At 42.2% G+C, this 20,070-nt stretch overlaps 1 protein-coding gene and 1 long non-coding RNA gene across 4 annotated transcripts in view; one reads left to right on the top strand and one right to left on the bottom strand.

The window, feature by feature from the left end:
- The window catches only part of LOC108581334, a 32,246-nt gene extending 18,221 nt beyond the window's left edge, over positions 1-14,025 (bottom strand). The window contains exon 1 of the long non-coding RNA XR_001893392.2: positions 13,963-14,025. This is a non-coding gene — a long non-coding RNA (uncharacterized LOC108581334). The remainder of the gene's footprint in view (positions 1-13,962) is intronic.
- The window catches only part of MAP3K20 (mitogen-activated protein kinase kinase kinase 20), a 191,289-nt gene that overhangs the window by 155,778 nt on the left and 15,441 nt on the right, over positions 1-20,070 (top strand). For all 3 annotated transcript variants that reach the window (XM_003907619.5, XM_009182455.4, XM_009182456.4), the window contains 2 exons: positions 5,480-5,542; positions 6,508-6,600. In XM_003907619.5, the coding sequence (XP_003907668.1) occupies positions 5,480-5,542; positions 6,508-6,600 (156 nt within the window). The remainder of the gene's footprint in view (positions 1-5,479; positions 5,543-6,507; positions 6,601-20,070) is intronic.

A 20,070-nucleotide genomic window follows, 5' to 3' on the forward strand; every position in this document is an offset into this window, starting at 1 on the left:
GCCTGGAAAACAGCCATCCACCCAGAACAGCAGGAGGTGACTCAGTTTAATTCTAGAGACAAAAGTCCATCAGGAATCCCTAAGGACCCCGGAATTTCTGCATGGCCAGAGGGAAACGTAAGCCAATGCAGTAACCTAAAGGCATTTGTAATTTTTGTCATTATGACCTGGAACAGACGCCACCTCGTATGTGTTTTAATCCCCACTTACTCAGGAAATTCTACCATTTCCCCCAAAACTTAAGTGTTGAGTAGTTTCAAAGCTAAACCTCTGTGTTCGCTGTGGTGGTCGTGGTCATGGTTTTTTGTTTTTTTGTTTTTGTTTTTTCAACTTAGCAACTTAAACTGAATAACAATTGCTGGCATTGTGTGGTCATTGTGATTAATCTTATTTCAAGAGACATCTTAGAATAAAATCAAGTTTGCTCCTCAAACCCGCACCCCCATTCCAGTGTGGGTAGATGGACGAGTATGTATAGGTTAGAAAGAAGAGACACAGAATAAAGGAGAAAATTTAGAAAAAGCAGCCTCCTGTCCAAATCCACACCTTCACAAAGGCTCTACCAGCATGCCAACTAATCCCTCTCAGAGCTACTCACACTGACCTTTCTAGAGAAATCCCCATTAAGACCCAAAGAGAGCCCATTCATTTCATTCTGTGGACCCTAGGTCCAGGAAGAAACATCCTTACAGACTCTCAGCACCCTTTGCATAACAGCTTAGCACTCACCCACCAGAGAACATCTCCACAACAGAAAGAGGACCTTGCTGTCTTCTCCCTCCTAGAGGAAGGGCAGGAAAACCCATGCATAGCGTATTTCTCAAAGACTGGCAAAGAATGTAATCCCAGCCTTGGGGTGTGGGCAAGTCCATCCTAAAAGCTATGCTGGCTTAGGTGGGCCACAGTAGGAAAAAGTATTTTCTGCAGTACAGAGATGTTTCAGAGCGTCAAAAAAGAAATTTTGTAAATCTTGTCCTATTTGGCAGATACCAAATAAGATGCTCCCACCTCCCCTTCCCACCTGCCATCTTTGAAAAGGACCAGTATTTCTTTTTTGTTTGTTTGTTTGTTTGTTTGTTTGTTTGTTTGTTTTGAGATGGAGTCTCGCTCTGTCCCCCAGGCTGGAGTGCAGTGGCACGATCTCCGCTCACTGCAAGCTCCGCCTCCCGGGTTCACGCCATTCTCCTGCCTCAGCCTCCTGAGTAGCTGGGACTACAGGCGCCCGCCACCGCGCCCGGCTAATTTTTTGTATTTTTTAATAGAGACGGGGTTTCACCGTGGTCTCGATCCCCTGACCTTGTGATCCGCCCGCCTCGGCCTCCCAAAGTGCTGGGATTACAGGCGTGAGCCACCGCACCCAGCTAAGGACCAGTATTTCTTAAGGATCAGTTCAGAAGATGGGGTGGTGAGCTGGGATACCTCACCAGATGCCCTCAGTGATATACATCTTTCCAAGGGTGGCCCTGGATAACCTAAGTACCCCTTTCATGCTGAGAGGTATCATTTAGGCAAGCAAAGTCCAGACTTACTGTTTATTGTTCAGCAAATTCAGTGAATGGCTACTAATTGTGAGACTGGGCCTATGAAGAGTCAAAGAAACCTGTGGTTAAGGAATGCATACAGCATCTCCTTGGCAATTGGGAGGAAAGGACCGATTCATTACCGAGACTTGGGAGAGGCCATGGTGGGAGATGGAAAGGGAAAACTTCACAGAGTGGGTAGCCCTTGAGCCGGATCTTGGAGGAATGACAGATTTTGGAATGTAGACCAGGAAAGGAAAGAACATTAATCTAGACAGAGAGAACAAAGAGTTAAGAGAAATGGAAGAGAATGTGGAGGAACAGAAAAGATGAGTCCCGATCTGAGTAGCTTAAACAGCTGTCTACAGAACACGAGTGATGAGTAGAATGCATGGAACCTGAAGTGGAAAGAAGGTGGGGCCATATCCTGGACAGCTTACAACTTCAGGCTGGGGGGAAAAGCTGGAATATGACCAGCTGTCAGGAGTATTGAGAATGGACATGTTTGCACTTTGCTTCTGGAAGTTTTAAAATGGATTAAAAAGGCAAGGCTGGGTTTTGAAAAATCAGGAGGGTATAAATGTAGACAATAATAAGCACTGCAGTGTAACAAAAATGCGCATGGAGAGAAGAGGAAGATGCCACAGGTAAGAGGGCTGTTCTCAGGCTCAAGAAGGAAAGTACAATGAAGTACTGATTGATGTGGGCAGACTGGCTGGGGCCGCTGTCGCAGGCAGTAATATAATTTACCAAGACAGTCATAGGTAAAGAAAGGCAGATTTATTACACAAAGTATGAAGATGTGTTGCAAGGGTGCAATGGGCATCTCAGCAGAGAAGGGGCTGTCTGCCAAGAGGCAGGGGCTTGAGGGAAGTTTTATGAGATCATACTGGAGGGGCTACATGCAGATAGGGTGTGCAGACAAGGTCATGCTGCTGGGGTTACTTGCAGAATGAGGTATTTGGGAACAGGTGTTGTGATTGTCTGTGATTAGCCGTCTCTCAGAACAATTGTTATCCCCCACCTGGGACCCCCTCCTTGTTGTAGCTTACTTAACTTATTAGGACTCCACACTGATATGTGCCACAGCATAGATGAGCCTTGAACATGATGCTAAATGAAAGAAGCCAGACACAAAAGTCACATATTGTATGAGACATCTTGAATAGGTGAATCCATAGACAGAAAGCGATCAGTGATTGCCAGCTGCTGGGGGGAGGAGGCAATGGTTATTGACTGCCTAATGGGAGTAGAGTCCCCTTTGGGGATGATGAAAATGTTTTGGAACTAGATAGAGGTACTGGTTAATTTTATGGCATGTGAATTTCACCTCATTAAAAAGTAATAATAAAACAAAGGACAGCATAGCCACCTCTACACCCTGCTCAAGAGTAGTCTTCTTCCAGCTAGGAAGCTTTCTGTCTTTGGCAGAAAGGATGTATTTGGCCAGGGAGGTGAAGAGGAAGGCAGGAATGTGTGTCCACAAAGTAGGAATGAGGAGATAATGCTGTTACAAAAGCCAAAGGTTGGAAAAGCTTTAAGATAGAATCAGTGGTCAAAAGGGTCTAAGGGCCAGGCACTGTGGCTCATGCCTGTAATCCCAGCACTTTGGGGGATCAAGGTGGGCAACTCACTTGAGCCCAGAAGTTCAAGACCAGACTGGGCAACATGGCAAAACCTTGCCTCTGCAAAAAATGCAAAAATTAGCCAGGCATGTGGTGCACGCCTGTGGTGGTCCCAGTTACTTGGGAGGTTGAGGTGGGAGGATTGCTTGAGTCCAAGAGGTTGAGGCTGCCATGAACCGTGATTACACCACTACACTACAGCCTGGGCAATAGAGTGAGACCCTATCTCAAAAAAAAAGGTAGGGACAGGGGTCAGAGCCTGCAGAGAAGCCAAGGAACATGCAGAGAGAAAAAGCCCTATTGGAAGCAGCCACTTAAAAGTAAAAACAAAAACTATTTGACCCACTAAGAGTGGGGTCAGTGTGATGTCCTCTTTTTATGACATCTGCAGAGGGTCTGCCCAGAGCTCCAAATGAAGGAGTAGCCTGCATCTGTTGGGGGACCTAACACTGCCCTCAAACTCCTGAGTGCGTCTGCATGAGCTTCCAAAGACAATCATTCACAGAAGGGCAGTCTCCAAAGTGTGGAATGCGGACCCTCCCGCTTACTGCCAAGGCTGGAGCTGTATGTAAGAATGGCTACCCAGTAGGGGCTCAGCCAACAGCACTAAACTCAGCCAGAGCGTGAGGATTTCCGACAAGTTTATATGAGAGGGAAAGATAAAGGGAAAGGGTTGTGTGCACTTACTCTAGGAGGGCCCTGCATAGACCCTCGGGGCAATCAAGATAAGTAATGCTCCAAGCTGGGCCTTTGGGGATGAGTATATCCACACTGGAGGAGTCCTCCGGGTCCCTGTCTCAAGTGTTTCTCACACACAGCCTGATGGTAAGAATGTATCCTTTATTCTTTGCGCTTTCACTGAGGAAGGCACAATTGTTGTGTACTTTCTCCAAGAGTCTCTCAGTCCTTAAATGGAATGGTAGGTGATCAAACTGGACAGTGGAGCAGTATATCCATCCATTCTTTTTTTTTTTTTTTTTTTTTTGAGCTGGAGTCTTACTCTGCTGTGCAGGCTGAAGTGCAATGGTGCAATCTTGGCTCACTGCAACCTCCACCTCCCGGTTTCAAGCGATTCTCCTGCCTCAGCCTCCTGAGTAGCTGGAATTATAGGCGCGGACTACCACACCTGGCTAATTTTTGTATTTTTAGTAGAGATGGGGCTTCATCATGTTGGTCAGGCTGGTCTCGAACCTCTGACCTCATGATCCGCCCACCTCAGCGTCCCAAAGTGCTGGGATTACAGATGTGAGCCACCGCACCCAGCCCCGACCCATTCTTTTGCTGTGTGTTTGTCCCTCCCTTTAAGCCTAACCATGGCTCCCTTCTTCTCTGAGCCTGCAAGCCCTCGTGTGAAGGAGCTGAGTGTAAGAAGTAGGACTGAACACCCAATAAGTGTTCATTACATTGTCAGCTGTCAACAGTTTTTATTTTGCTTTAAAATAAAATGCATCTAATTTTCTCAGGTTGGTACTTTTTTACTCTCTCCGCAATCAGTTCTTAGAAAATCTAAACTGTGCCTGCTGAGTATCCAAAACATCATCATAAATTGTCTTCCTTTCCTTTCAGATTTCTTTGTGTTTCATTGGCAGAGGTGATGTTGGACACATATCCATAGAAATGTTCTTATAATGCAATCAACCTTTTAGTGAGATTCTAGCCTTCCTGAAAGTCTGGTGTTATACTCATGTGCTATGTTGCTTTTCTCACCGTTACTCAGAGTGGCACCTGCATTCTGTACCCTAGAACATCCACTTCTCAGTACTATACTCTGCCGGTGTTTGAAAAATGGTTTTATTTATTGCTTAGTCTGAGGTTCAACATCTTTAAAATGTCTTCCTTTTCTTGGCCTCATCCCTGTAATCCCAGTACTTTGAGAGGTCAAGGCAGGAGGCCGGGATTTCAAGACCAGCCTGGGCAACAGAGCAAGACCCCATCTCTACAAAAAATAAAATAAAATAAATTAGCTGGTGTGGTGCTGTATGCCTGAGTCCCAGCCACTTGGGAGGCCGAGATGGAAGAATCTCTTGAGCTCAGGGGTTCAAGGCTGCAGTGAGTTATGATAGTGTTACTGCACTCCAGCCTGCATGGTAGAATGAGACCCGGTCTCCAAAAGAAAAAATAATTTTTAAAAATTTCTGGTCCTTTAAATAATTACAAACCACCTACACTGCTTTGGACAATGAGATTTATTCTCAATAGACGTTGGATATTAATGCCCCCAAGATATTTTATGAACTAGGTAAATAAGGAATGTTTTTGTTTGTACCCAATGATTTTAATCTTCTCTTGGTATTGTTGGATCATTAATAAAGTCATATGATTTTTTTTTAACAGTCAGCCATTGAGAAATTAACCCATGATTACATAAACTTGTTTCACTTCCCCCCGCTAATTAAGGTAAGTAAGGTTTTTCTTACGGACACTAATGCTACCTTTATTGACACATGCACCTGCTGCATCCACACCTAAATTTGCCAATGTCGGAAATGGTTGTTTGAAGTGAAATTTCATCACATCTGTCTAACAAAAGGCCCTTTGAAGCAAGGGATGTGTATAAATTGAACACCCTTGTTCCCCACAAGTTGAAATATTAACAATTCGTTCATGATAAGAACAACACACCTCACTTTAGTGGCTAGGAGTTCTAAGTGCCAACATTGTAGGGGAGGTCCTGTGGCCTCCCACCTGGGCCTGGATACTTTTCAACATGTGAGTCACCGAGAGAATTCATACCCTGGAGCGCTCAAGCATCACTTTCATAGGGGATGGGAGGTTTACTGTTTGAATAACATATTAGTATACTTAACATTTTGAATCTACTCTAAAGGAATATGGCATAATTTGTTTAAAATCAGCAAATACTTGCAATTCATATACAGAACTTTACTTATTCACTAACAGCTATAGTTTTTCATCTCTAAGCCCTCAAAGATTCGTTTTGTTCCTCTGCTTCATCCTCCATCCACATTTGCATCCTCCATCCACTGCGTAATTCCTCTTCAGGAATAGCTTGTAAATGCCCTATGTGTTGTGAACCTCTCAAGCTGAAATCTCACAATGCATCTCGAGGTGCTAAGTGCATTTCTAAGGTAAAATTGCACAATGCAAGATGCATTGTGATAAATGTGAGACAGTGACATTCAATTTGAACTGCATGAAATAAATCATTTGGCAAAGTTCTAAAAGGCATAATACGTCATTTCTCTTGCTTGATGTAATTATCATTTGTAGCTTAATCCAAAATAACCAAAAGTTAATGGATTAGAAAAAAAAAAAAAAAAACTAGTGCTAAGCTATCATCTTCTTTACATGAGAAGTAAAGACAACATCTAGGATAACTGGTGCTTGGTTTCCTGTTTTAGGACTCAGGAGGTGAACCGGAAGAAAATGAGGAAAAAATAGTGAACCTGGAACTGGTTTTTGGTTTTCACTTGAAACCAGGAACTGGCCCACAGGTAAATCACATTTTAAATCCTTTGGATAAATCTCAATCGAATTACTCTTTTTTCTCTTCTGTAACTCCATGGTTTTATACACCCCCTACCAGCTGGTAACTGGATTCTGAGTAAATTTATAGACTTTATAAAATAGAATTTAGCTGAAAGGCTGCCAGCTGCCTCTGTAATCCAGTCTAGGAATCTTACTTTCTCAGTCAGCTGAAGACGCCCATGTGAGGCCACCCAAACATCAGGATAATTCACAGTAAAGCATGGACAGGGAAGGGGGGCCGTGGATACCAGACTGTGTATACCGCTCATGCCGCAGCTTCCTGATTCCTGTTTCGTAAGAGAAAGCAGCCTTATAATACCGAGAATAAAAACTAAGAATGAAACTGTAGGCCATGTGGAGACACAAATTATCTGCTCTAAATAGGGTGGCAGGGCATTTGACACTTCTTCAATCAGCCTTTCAGTTTATGTCATTTTGAAAGTCTGGAAAAATTATTTGGCCTAGGTAGCCTACGAATTAGAATTACAGTAGGTTTCTGTTACTTTCAATGATCATAAATAGCTAATGATAATAATGATAACTTCTGTTAGCTGACCACTTATTGTGTACCAGGCATACAGTACTGAAGTGTGAAAACTACTTTCCCTTATTTTGTGAATGAGGAAACTGAGGCTCGGACAGGTTAAATAATTTACATGGCTAGCAAATAGCAGAATAAAGATTTGAATGCAGGTTGCTCTGGTCCCAGAACCCAAGCTCTTAACTACTGCATAATATGGAAGCCTTCCCTTCAGGGAAGCCAAGGGACCTTATAAATGCACCTCACAAGCTGTGTGAGCCTACCGATTGCTATGGTAGGCTCAGCTGGCCCTGGCGTTTCCTCAGTGAAACCGTGCTTGCTCCAGGCCATTCCTGGGAACCAGTGCCTGGGAATGATTGGAAATTGTTGTGAGGGGTTGAGTTTTTCCTGGGCCTTCAAAAGATGCTGTTTCTAATAATCCAGTTAAAAATGGGCAAAAGATCTTCATAGGGATTTCTCAAAAGAAGACATACAAATGGCCAACAGGTATATGGAAAATGGCTCAATGTCAGTAATTATCAGGGAAATGCAAATCAAAACCACAGTGAGATGTCATCTCACCCCACTTAGAATGGCTTATATCCAAAAGACAGGCAATAATGAATGCTGGTGAGGATGTGGAGAAAGGAGAACCTTCGTACAAGGTGGGAATGTAAATGATCCAGCAATCCCACTGCTAGGTATATAACCAAAAGAGCGGAAATCAATATATTGAAGAGATATCTGTACTCCTGTTTACTGCAGCACTGTGCACAATATCCAACATTTGGAAGCAAACCTAAGCACTTATCAACAGATGAATAAAGAAAATAGGGTACATATACACAATGGCATACTGTTCAGCCATAAAATAGAATGAAATCTTATCATTTGCAACAACATGGGTGGAACCGGAGGATATTATGTTAAGTGAAATAAGCCAGTCACAGAAAGACGGGAGCTAAAAATTAAAACACTTGAACTCATGGAGATAGTAGAATGATGATTACTAGAGGCTTGGAAGCATCGCAGGGGAGGGCAGGAGGATGCTGGGATGGTTAATGGGTGAAAACATAGACAGAATGAATAAGATCTGTTATTTGATAGAACAACAGGGTTACTACAGTAAGCAATAATTTAATATGTATTTTAAAATAACTGAAAGAGTATAATTGGGATGTCCCTAACACAAAGAAATGAGGTCAAGGATGCCCTCAGTTATCCTGATGTGATTGTTACCTATCGTATGCTTGTATCAAAGCATCATATGAACTGGGCGCAGTGGATCACACCTGTAGTCCCAGCACTTTGGGAGGCTGAGGCTGGTGGATCGCTTGAGCCTAGGAGTTCGAGACCAGCCTGGGCAAGATGGTGGAACCCCATCTCTATAAAAAATATGAAAAGTAGCTGGGTGTAGTAGTGTATGCCTGTAGTCCTAGCTATTTGGAAGGGCTAAAGTGGGAAGGATCACTTGAGCTCAGGAGGTCAAGGCTGCAGAAAGCCAAAATTGTGCCACTGCACTCTAGCCTGGGCAGCAGAGTGAGACATCATCTCAAGAAAGAAAAAAAAAATCACATATACACCAAAAATATATACACCTAGTATATACACATAAACATTAATTGTTTTTTAAAGATGCCCTTTCTAGACACCTAGGCAAGAGTGTGTCTTGCCTGCATCACTGCAGGTGTTTCTTTACCTGCTGAATGAAAATCTTTACCTCGCTTGTTTTGGCCACAGAATTTGGTTGAGTGAGAGCTGCTCTGGACCCAGGTTTCTTACATATGAATACTTTTCCCTCTGTGAATGGATCACTGTCAATTCATTCCTGTTGTTAGAAGGAGCCTAGAAAGGGGACAGGAAAGTAAGTCCTTCTGTCTCCAACAACATCAGAAGTCCTTCTAACCCTGAGATTCTGCAGCTGTGGGCACCCCTAAGTTCATCTGATGGTAAACAAATTGCACATCTCAATTTGCCTATTCTGGTTTTCTTGATTCCGTGACAATGAATTTATGAGTTATCTTTAAGCTTTGTTATAGCTTGTAGGTGGTAAGAGAGAAAAATTTTCCTTGGAAAAGACTTGTGAAGAGACATCTCAACCAAGAAAAAAAAAATTTTTTTTTTTTTTGGAGACGGAGTTTTGCTCTTGTTGCCCAGGCTGGAGTGCAATGGTGCAATCTTGGCTCACCACAACTTCTGACTCCCTTGTTCAAATGATTCTCCTGCCTCACCCTCCTGAGTAGCTTGGATTACAGGCATGCACCACCACACCCAGCTAATTTTGTATTTTTTTTTTTAATCTTTTTTTTTTTGAGATAGAGTCTCGCTCTGCCGCCCAGGCTGGAGTGCAGTGGCGCGATCTCAGCTCACTGCAAGCTCCACCTCCCAGGTTCACGCCATTCTCCTGCCTCAGCCTCCCGAGTAGCTGGGACTACAGGCACCCGCCACTACGCCCGGCTAATTTTTTTGTATTTTTAGTAGAGACGGGGTTTCACTGTGTTAGCCAGGATGGTCTCAATCTCCTGACCTCGTGATCTGCCCACCTCGGCCTCCCAAAGTGCTGGGATTACAGGCGTGAGCCACCGCGCCCGGCCTAATTTTGTATTTTTAGTAGAGAAGGGGTTTCTCTTGTTGGCCAGGCTGGTCACAAACTCCCGACCTCAGGTGATCCACCACCTCGGCCTCCTGAAGTGCTGGAATTACAGGTGTAAGCAACTGTGCATGGCCCAGAAAATATTTTCAATTAAAAAAGAAATAATTTATTAATATGGAAAACTGAAAAATCTATGTTTTAGTAAAAATAAGGAGCTTTGGATAATATTTGAGACTGAATACAATGGTCTGTTTTTGGCCATAATGATGTAGACTTCTTGAGTCATAGATTATCTATAAGCCCTAAAGTTGCTGTAGCTTTTGATCCTCTGCTGTTCCTTGGTCACCCATCCAGAGTAATCCTTTTTTTTAGACAGAGCCTCACTCTGTTGCCTAGACTGGAGTGCAGTGGTACAATCTTGGCTCACTGCAACCTCTGCCTTCCAGGTTCAAGCAATTCTCCTGCCTCAGCCTCCTGAGTAGCTGGGATTATAGGGGCATGCCACCACACCTGGCTAATTTTTGTATTTTCAGTAGAGACAGGGTTTCACCATGTTGGTCAGGCTGGTCTTGAGCTCCTGACCTCGTGATCTGCCCGACTCGGCCTGCCAAAGTGCTAGGATTACAGTTGGGAGCCACTGCATCCAGCCCAGAGTAATAATTTTATCTATTCATTTGGCAGGCATTTACTGAGGACCTGCTTTGTGCCTGGCTCTAAGGTAGATGCTAGATTTTGATATAAAATAAAAAGTACAATCCCAGCCTTTATGGAATCTACAGCTTATCATGAGCAGTAGACAAAATTCATGAATGGCTATGGTACAGAATGATGAGTTTTTACAAAGCCATTTACATAGTTCTGTGGGAGTTCACTGGATGAGGATCTACAACAGATGGGAAAGGGGTGAGGGAGGGTCCTTGAAGTCTTCTTGGTAGACGTGTTGCTTAAGCTAAATGTTAAAGCCACTAAGAATGACTAGGTAAGGAGAGGACATTGAAGGCAGAAGAAACCATGTGTGCAAAAGCTCAAAAGCACGAAGCCAGGAAAACACAGGGAGCTCTTCTTGGAATAATTTTGAGGGGACTTCATGACTCAACTCAAGCATCCTCCCTCTGGAAAGACTTACCATGGAACAGGGGGATGCCAAAGGGAGTGCCCAGAAAGGGAGCTAGCAACCAGAAAAAGCACTGTCTTATGTGCTAAGCCAAGGAGTTTTAAGGATTTTAAGAAAAGAGCAGATAGGATCAGATGTATGTTTTTAACAGATCTTTCAGAAGCACAGAGAAGGATGAATTGGAAAGGGGCCAGGCTACAGTGACAAAGATCTGTGAGTGGGCAGTGGAGACAACCAGGTGAAAAATGTCAAAGCGCTGAGCCTGTGCCAGTGCCATGGGTCCCAGGACACACTGAAACGGATTAGATTCTGTCACTAGCTAGAGACATAGCAAGTGGGAGGGAGGGGCCAGGAGGGTGCCGAGGTTTCTAGTGTGGGCAACTAGAGAGATGATGTTATAAAGTGGTGGATCAAAAGTGAAATGTACAATGTGAATATGATGCTAAGGTGCTAAAAGTATAAAGAAGTGACTGGAATGGGTGAGGTTCAACAGGAAAAGCTTTTTTTTTTTTTGGGACGGAGTCTCACTTTGTCGCCCAGGCTAGAGTGCAGTGGCCGGATCTCAGCTCACTGCAAGCTCCGCCTCCCGGGTTTACACCATTCTCCTGCCTCAGCCTCCCGAGTAGCTGGGACTACAGGCACCCGCCACCTCGCCCGGCTAGTTTTTTTGTATTTTTTAGTAGAGACGGGGTTTCACCATGTTAGCCAGGATGGTCTCGATCTCCTGACCTCGTGATCCGCCTGTCTCGGCCTCCCAAAGTGCTGGGATTACAGGCTTGAGCCACCGCGCCCAGCCAGGAAAAGCTATTTTGGAAGGATGAGTATTTTATTGGGGCTTGAAGAGGTTGGTGGGCAGTTGCAGAATAATTTCCAGAATATAATGCTTAAGGCTTTTGCTTAGAGAATACATTCTAAAGAGCTCAGGTATTCTATAAATGTCATCTCCTTTATCCTGTTGGCATTTGGGTGGGATGCATAACTCATAGTATCATCACTGCTGATTCAGAAAGAGATAACAAGAGGAAGTGTATGACTTGCCTGGGGTGAGGCAAAGACAGAGCTAAGACCAGAAATTACATCTTTATTATTGTCTTGTAGTAAATATGTGCTAGATCTCACACCTGAGCCACAACATTTAAGCCATCTGTAAACCTATATAAAGCAATCCTAGAATAAATTACTGTCCTGTTCTAAAGTATACCAGCTATGCCAGCCTATGTCTTAGCATTATGAAATATTTTCTGATTAATGTGCTTTGAATTGAAATTTCAGTTCCCCACACAAAAACCTTGTTGCCTTGGGCCTTAAAGATAGAACCCAGAAAAAAAGGCTTCCTTCAAGTCCCAATTAATCAAGTTCTCATAAAGCCATCTTCACGGGAAAGGTGAAAACTTTAAGTCCATCCCCACCTCCATGACCAGAATAAGCTTTCCAAGAGAAAACTGGAGCTTTGCAAATTCTCTCCAAACCTAAGAGTTTGCATAGCAGAGGCATTTGCTGGATTTCACCTTTTCTTTTACAAGCAAAATGAAAAATGTGTTGTAATGGCAGCCACTGAGAATAAGGTATGACAGTGACTTTATCATGAAAATAGTGGCTACATTTTCCCTTTGCATTTGAGAAGGACCACCCACTGACTACCCCTTAAAATTATGTCATTTCCACAACTTTAAGCCTACTAAGAGCAAGCCAGGAAAATATTACCTTATACACAAATAGGTAAAGGAAAAACCCCGTCCACCTTTGTCCTAAGAATTCAGATTAAGTTATTTTTCTTAGCTTCATTTTACAACCAGATGGATGATGGCACAAAATGAGGTTGATTTGCAGAACCCTGAAAGGTGATCCGCGTTTGGGTGCCTGTGCCTGCTATCGTAGTCAGGAGTGGCTGCAGGGCCATCTTGCCCATGCGCTTAGTCTTCACAACCACATCCCTCCAAAGAGCCAGGACCTGACCAGGCTCCAGCCCCACTGACGCTTACAAGAATTCTCCCACAAGTGAAATGTGCTTTTTCTGAAACAACCTAGCAGGGAAAACATCATGATGAGACCAAAGGCTTCACTGGCAATTTAAATTAATAAGCGAAACAAGTTTTACCCCCATTTACTTGACCTGCTCCTAAAGAGTAAAGTTAATTATTAATTTAAATGACATAGACCAGGCACAGTGGCTCATGCCTGTAATCCCAACACTTTGGGAGGCCAAGGCGAGCAGATCACTTGAGGTTAGGAGATCGAGACCAGCCTGGCCAACATGGTGAAACCCCATCTCTACTAAAAGTATAAAAATTAGCTGGGCGTGGTGGCCTGCGCCTGTAGTCCCAGCTACTAGGGAGGCTGGGGCAGCAGAATCGCTTAAACCCAGGAGGCAGAGGTTGCAGTGAGCCAGGATCACACCACTGCACTCCAGCCTGGCTGGGCAACAGAGAAAGACTCATCTCAAATAATAATAATAATAATAACAATTTAGATGACGTCGTATGTGGAGACAACCTGGAAGTTACGACAATCAAACTGGCAGAAATGGTGTCTTTCTCTGCTTGAATGTTTCCCATGCTAGGGATAATTATTATCACTTCATACTTCTGGTGAGCACTTTGCAAAGGGCATTTTTGTGTAATTGTTACAACTCAACATGACAGGGAACATTATCTCCGTATCATCCTCTTCATGAGGAAACTGAGGCACGTAGGTGAAGCTCCTCACCAGAGGCTCCAACTTAGTAAGGCGCAGATTCAGTCTGAGGGTCTAACTACTGCACTGCCTCATTTTGGAAGATACCATTGTCCCCCAAAATAAGTATACTGGTAATGAAAAGGCATTTGGGGGTCAGTTAATTCTACATTACCACTATTTCTGTTTTTGCAATCAAAGTGCCCCGTGTTTTACAATCTAAGGCCTTTGACTTGGCACAAAAGGAAAGTGGCTTCCAGAATCTCGGGCGACTTCATGCACTCCCCAGGGTGGCAACCACCCCTTTTTATTAAAATATTCAGCTGCCTAGATTTTATCATTATATCTCTTACCAGCTCACCACGCAGGAATATTGATTCTCAAATTGCCAAGAGATAAACTATCAAATCACCCAGCAGTTTTCTCACCAAGATCTTTTTGAGACTTCGTGTGTCATAAGCAGAGTTAGGAAGCAGCTCTTTGGGGAGTCGTCCATTCCTTACGAATGCTCAACCGCTCAACCGTCATAGACTTTGTTCCTTGCGTCCTTATTTCCTCCTCTCCCCAATGAGGCAAAGGAAACCTGATTGAAGCTCGGTTCCCGTGGGTCTAAATTGATTACCTGACATAGATAGGAGACTGAGGTTAGGGGAAAAGTAACGGAAACAACACGCTGCCCCTCCCAAGTCTCCGAACACACCAGCACCTACTCCTTAAAGAAAGACCGGGCTTCCGGACTAGAGCCACTCCTTCCCAGATGACCATCGCTTTCAATTTCCTATTTCAAAGAGGCAAGAAAAGTAGGAAGAGAAATGAGAGGAATCTTTGGAAGAGGTAGAAGCAGAATTACTGATACCCACAAAGTGGTAGCTTATCAATAGAGCACTTTCCTGCCCAGCTGACTCCCTCAGCCGCCTTCCACCCTTGTCATTGTTAACACCTGGCCTCTTCCGCCACTCCCCAGCGGAAGAAATTCGATGAATAGTTCTGCTTTTCCAGCCATGTCATCTGTAGGTTAAAAATTCTGCCTTTTACAAATGCTTCCCACTTGTATTGTGCTTTTAAGTCCTTATTACATTGCTTATAAAATGTTGCATTTAATAAACTTATTGAATCTCCAGGCCCTTTCTCAGAGCACCATAGATATCAAAAACTGTCAAATAGGGCTTTTTTTCCCTATTGTGCAATTTTTATAAATGGACAGATAAACATGAATAAAATAACAGGGCACAAAGAAAAGGATTTTCTAAGTACAGCCAACACTTTTTGGAAATTTCAGGACAGCTAAAAGCAGCGCTTTACTTTGATATATCTTACGTTTATTAAAAATTAAGTATAGGGAAGTTTATTTCCATGATCATCTATTTGTTGAGAGAAAAAAATACATGTATGCACACATGTATTTGTGTGCCTAAGTATCTAAGATGAATAAGTTCTAGAGATCTACTGTACAGCATAGTATCTATAAGTAACAGCAGGTTGTTACATACTTAAAATTTGCAAATTTGATCTCATGTTAAGCATTCTTGTAAAAATAATAAGTAATAAATAAGAGGGCAGGAGGAAACTTTTGGAGGTGATAGATAACTGTTTATGGCATAGGTTGTGGTGATGGTCTCATAGGTGCATACATTACCTACCTGTTCTTGAGTTCTCATGCAACAGAAATTAACATGAGAGTGAGAAAGTTTCCCAGACAGGGCTTTATTGGGGCCTATGCTGGAGCCCAAGGAGATAGCATGGGAGCAAGGGTTCTCCGACTGGCTCTCTGAGGGCAGGTCTTGCAGTGTTTTAGGAAGGGTGACATGAATAAGCATGAGGTATACGAACGTCATTACATGTGCAGGACAGAGCATGGGGTGTGCAGGCAAAGTGAGAAATCATGTTAATACATGCATCGCATGGTCAAAAAATGGCAGATAAGCTCCTGGGGCGGGGATTTGAGTAATATAATGAGGCAAGGGGTCAGGATGGGTCATTTTCTTGGTTCTGTGTGCATGCGGGTGATAGGGTTAACTCCCTTGAGTGAGATTGACGTGGAATGCTGCTTCTCAGTTTCCTCACAGTTTACAAGGTCTCACGGTCAGTGAGGATGTATGGGAAAAAATACACTGGTGGAGGTGGGGTGGGGCTGAGCCCCGTCCCTACTCTGTCTTGTAGATGTATCTCCAAACTCATCAAGTTATATACATTAAATAGGTAGAGCTTTTCATATGTCAATCATATCTCAATAAAGTGTTTTTTTTTAAATGAGAAAGAAACACAAGTTTTAATTGAGCGAAGAAGCAAATGCAGCTCAGAATTTTACAACTGCATAACTCGCTGCTGATTTCTAATTCCAGAGAGTGGCAATGTACTCTGTCAAACGGGTTGGCCAGCCACCTAGAGAGCTCGAGAGCTAGAGCAGAGCTGGGCGAAGTGCTCAGTGCATACCTGCTGAATGGACTGACAGTCCTGCATACACGCTAGCATGCCAGGAAGTGTCTCACAATGGGAGGAAGCCCTGGTTTGGAGCATGTGTAGATCTCCATGGTGTGAAGATGGCCGATTTCAAGTTACCAATCTGGCATCGCTGGCTTTGAAACTGGGAATGGCTGTAAGCAATCAGCTCATGAGAGCTGGCTCCAGCACACTGTAGGGTCCCTCTTAGTCTTCTTAATCAAGACTACAAATTCCTTTTAAAATAGCGATGCACATGATAAAACACAGGTTTGAGTAAATTACAAGCACATTATTGCTAGTTACCAACCATCATAAGAAGTGTCTTTAACTCAGAGAGAGCTCCAGTCTCCTAATGAATCCGTTGTTAGTTGGCTTAGGTCTCTGGGTCACCGTTGTCTCATTTTGTCATATTGTCTCATACTGACTATCATGCATGAATCAAAAATTGGGATTCAGTTTTGTAAAAAGTAAGAATATAGTCTGGAAACAGAAAAACAAAATGTAAATTTGTGACTGTCTTTAAAAAACATGGAAACAGTCATAGTTGTGACTCCATGATGACAGGCACAGTTGTCTGTAGGAGAGAGATCTTTGCTTTTAGAAGCAAGTTTTCAAAAGCTTCTGAGGATCACTGTAAGTTCTGCAGCAAGAGATCTCAGTACTCACAGTGGCTTCTGTTTTCTAAACCAAAAATTAGGTGCTGAGAATAATCAACTATAAAAGGGACAGACTATTTGAAGTAAAATGAAGAAGCACTATGTTGGAAAATCAAGGATGTAGGACAACCATATCAATCCTGGACATTAGGATTTGAATTGGTAATAGCTTAACTGGTAAACAATGCCTATTGACTAGGTTACTGTTGGTTTGAAAATCATATTTCTTCCAGTCACCCCTAAAGTCATGGGGTGGCAGGAGAAGAACTTATCAGGTAGAACAGATGTTTTTATATTTTGAGTATCCTGGATAAAAGTTTATTTGCATAGATTTCCCAGCATTTAAAAATGTTAAAGCAGTGCTTAGATGAGTGAGATCAACTTCTATATTCCTTAAGAAACCCAGTCTGACATGGAATAGATTCTTAATTATTCAAAAATCAATAGCAAGACTTACTATTCTTTTTTTCCATCATGAAGACCTAGTACTTTCCAATTTCAAATACAGTTAAGGAAAAAAAGCCCTTTCCAAACATGTCAACTAACATCTGAACCATTTTAGATCGTCAAGTGTGTAATGCATCATATGAAAGTATGTCTCACTTGATTTGTTTCACTTTATTTTAACATCATCCTTAAAGCCCCTTTTTCATACATAACTCAGATAACAACTCCCAAAAAGGCAATATAACAACCTTATCTCCACTGGTGTCTACTTGGCACCAATCTGCCCTGACCTTAGACACAAGCCATTGTTAAGGGTATAACGCATTTACATATTTTGCAATAAAACATCAGTTATTTGCATTACTGTGTCAAGTTTTATTTGATTCTTTCACCTAAAAATGACTCATTTTCCTTTCTTGTATTTTAAAAACCAACTACTCTAAGCTTGTTTGAGAATAATCAAAAATTGCCCATTTAGCTAGAAGTCATTTTCTTTTCAAAAGGCAAATGTTATTTAATCTTTCAGCTGTTCATTGTGCCATCATAAATACTTTCTTTTCAGCACAGTTGTGGGGACTGAAATGAGCCCACTAATTGCCTCCCATTTCGACTGACATGTGGTGGTTTAGTGGAAAGAGAACACAGCAGGGAGAAGGAAATAGGAGGCTGAGAAAATGAGAGCTAATTATTTTCACTGCCTCATGTCAGGCTCTGTGTCAGCCTTGTTTTTACAAACTGGAAGGTTTAGCACTAAATAAAACAAACTGGCGTCATGTTTTTATATACTGGCAGTGTCATGGAAGCAGCTGCACATCTCAAAGACAATATAATGCCTGCGTTCGCATGGACACCATCTGACAGACACTGTGAGCCACGGCTAATGAGGATATCACAGTGGTGCCAAGTGAAAGGTGCTGAATTATGTATGATTCTTCATCAGTACAGCAATAGTCCTGTACATCATTATGAGACATTGTTTTGCTGAAGAGATTAAAACATTCTTAGTTCCAGACCCTGCAACCTATACGCGCTGAAAGAGGTTATTAATGGAATTTTTAGGGAGAGTTTCTTGTGGATTTCTTTTTGGTTAAAAAAACAAATCTCATGGGACAAAGCCATGGTGGGTCATGACACTGTACAGATAAAGAAGAGAAGCAAATTAACCATACTTGTATTATCTTTTTTAAAGTCAGCATAATAAAATATAGTGTAGCAGGGTTATACTTAATGATAAATAACCCAGGTGCTATCACAGGATGTTCCACTCTCCTGCCTTTAAAACTGCAGGTTTCAGCAGCTGAGCTAGATAATAGCAACTCCTATAAAGGAGCCTTCAGAGACCTAAATCGTCAACATCTTACTACTTTTAATACCAGCATGAACAAAATTTTTATCGTATTCTTATTTCATCTTGCATTACTTCTTAGATTTCACAACAGTCAGTTGCCTGCTATGAGACTGGCTCTTCCAGTCTTCCCTTGAATCTTAAAAAGTTTATTCCGACCTCTGTATTTTATATTTTAAATTGCTTCCTCGAGACAGGCCTTTTTGGCTGAAACCCTGAGCATTCTTGGTTGATTTTACTTTTTCTCCATTCATGGTTTTAGGGGGTGGGGGTGAATTTTGAAAATTAACCTCTCAGCTTAGACTTGGCATGTCTGGACTGGAATTCCCATCCTACGAAGCCAAATGACCTGGCTACAAATCTCTCCATTTTCTGAGCCTCAGTCTCCTTATCTGTAAAATGGGGGCAGTGCTCTCTATAACAGGGTAAGGCTGTGAGGATTAATTAACATAGACAAATCTCAAAAACATTATGCCAGACATATACAAGTACCTGCTGTAAAATTCTAATTTTGTGATATTCCAGAACAGTCAACTTTAATCTATGGTGATAGAAGCAGGAACAGTGTCCCAGTTATGTAGGCAGCTTATCTGGGAATAGGCATGAGGGAAGGTTCTGGGGTACCAGAAATAACTTGCTTATTCTGGTGGTTACACAGATATATACATTTGTCAAAATGTATTGAACCGTACACTTAAAAATCTGTGCATTTTATTATATGCAAATTATACCTCAATAAGAAAATATATTTAAAATTTTTTAAATGTCTGTAACATCAGGTAAAGGTGATCTATAAAAGCCTGAAAGGCAAATTTTGGGAGTCTGTTTCTTTCTGAAATATCCTGAATGATCTTGGTCTTTAACAGTTTATCTATAATGTTGATGAATGCAATTACATTTTGATAGGGAAAAATAGAGAGAGAGAGATTGAGATTATTGTCTCTGAATTGCCCAGAACTTTAAACTCTAGTTTTTTGTGCTACCTTTTAATCTCTTTTCCTATTTGGAAAATTTACCTCTATCTTATTTCTTTTTATTCCCTCACCTCTTCCCCCCTTTTCTTCATTCCTTCATTCCCTTTTTTCTTCCTTGTGGGAGATGACTTGTCTGTGATGTTTGGCATGACTTGTACTAGCTTGGAACTCTAAAAAATTTTAAACAGCTTGCAGAGAGTGGAATAGTGATTTCTCACAAAGAGATACTTAATTTAGCATTAACCAAGTGTTTAGGATTTTATCTTCACAGTGTAAGAGTTTCTGTTTTAGTTGGCCAGTAGTCTTAATTCAGAAAATTTTTTCACATAATTGGCGATCCTGAAGCAGTTCAGATGGAATGCTTTCTCATCCTCCATTAGCCACACACTTGCTCCTAAAATTACCCAGGTATTTCAGCAGATAAACATGCGTATTCTGGGCACCCACTAGACTTGTTGTATTTTTCATTCATGTCAAATGCAAACATTCCCCTCTCCCCAACAAAATTCCATTTGTTTCTTGTAGATTTGCATTTAGAGGCAGATTTTCTAGCTAGTGCAAAGTTCCGGGTAACTACTTTTTGCTACTGGAAGCCCTAGCAAAAGCACTTCCCAGTGCCCAGCTCTGCTCCTGGGCTAGTCCCCTTTTCCTGCTGAAGAGTAATTAGCACTC

This window comes from Papio anubis, chromosome 10 (assembly GCF_008728515.1).
Source record: "Papio anubis isolate 15944 chromosome 10, Panubis1.0, whole genome shotgun sequence".
Classification (NCBI taxonomy): Eukaryota; Metazoa; Chordata; class Mammalia; order Primates; family Cercopithecidae; genus Papio; species Papio anubis.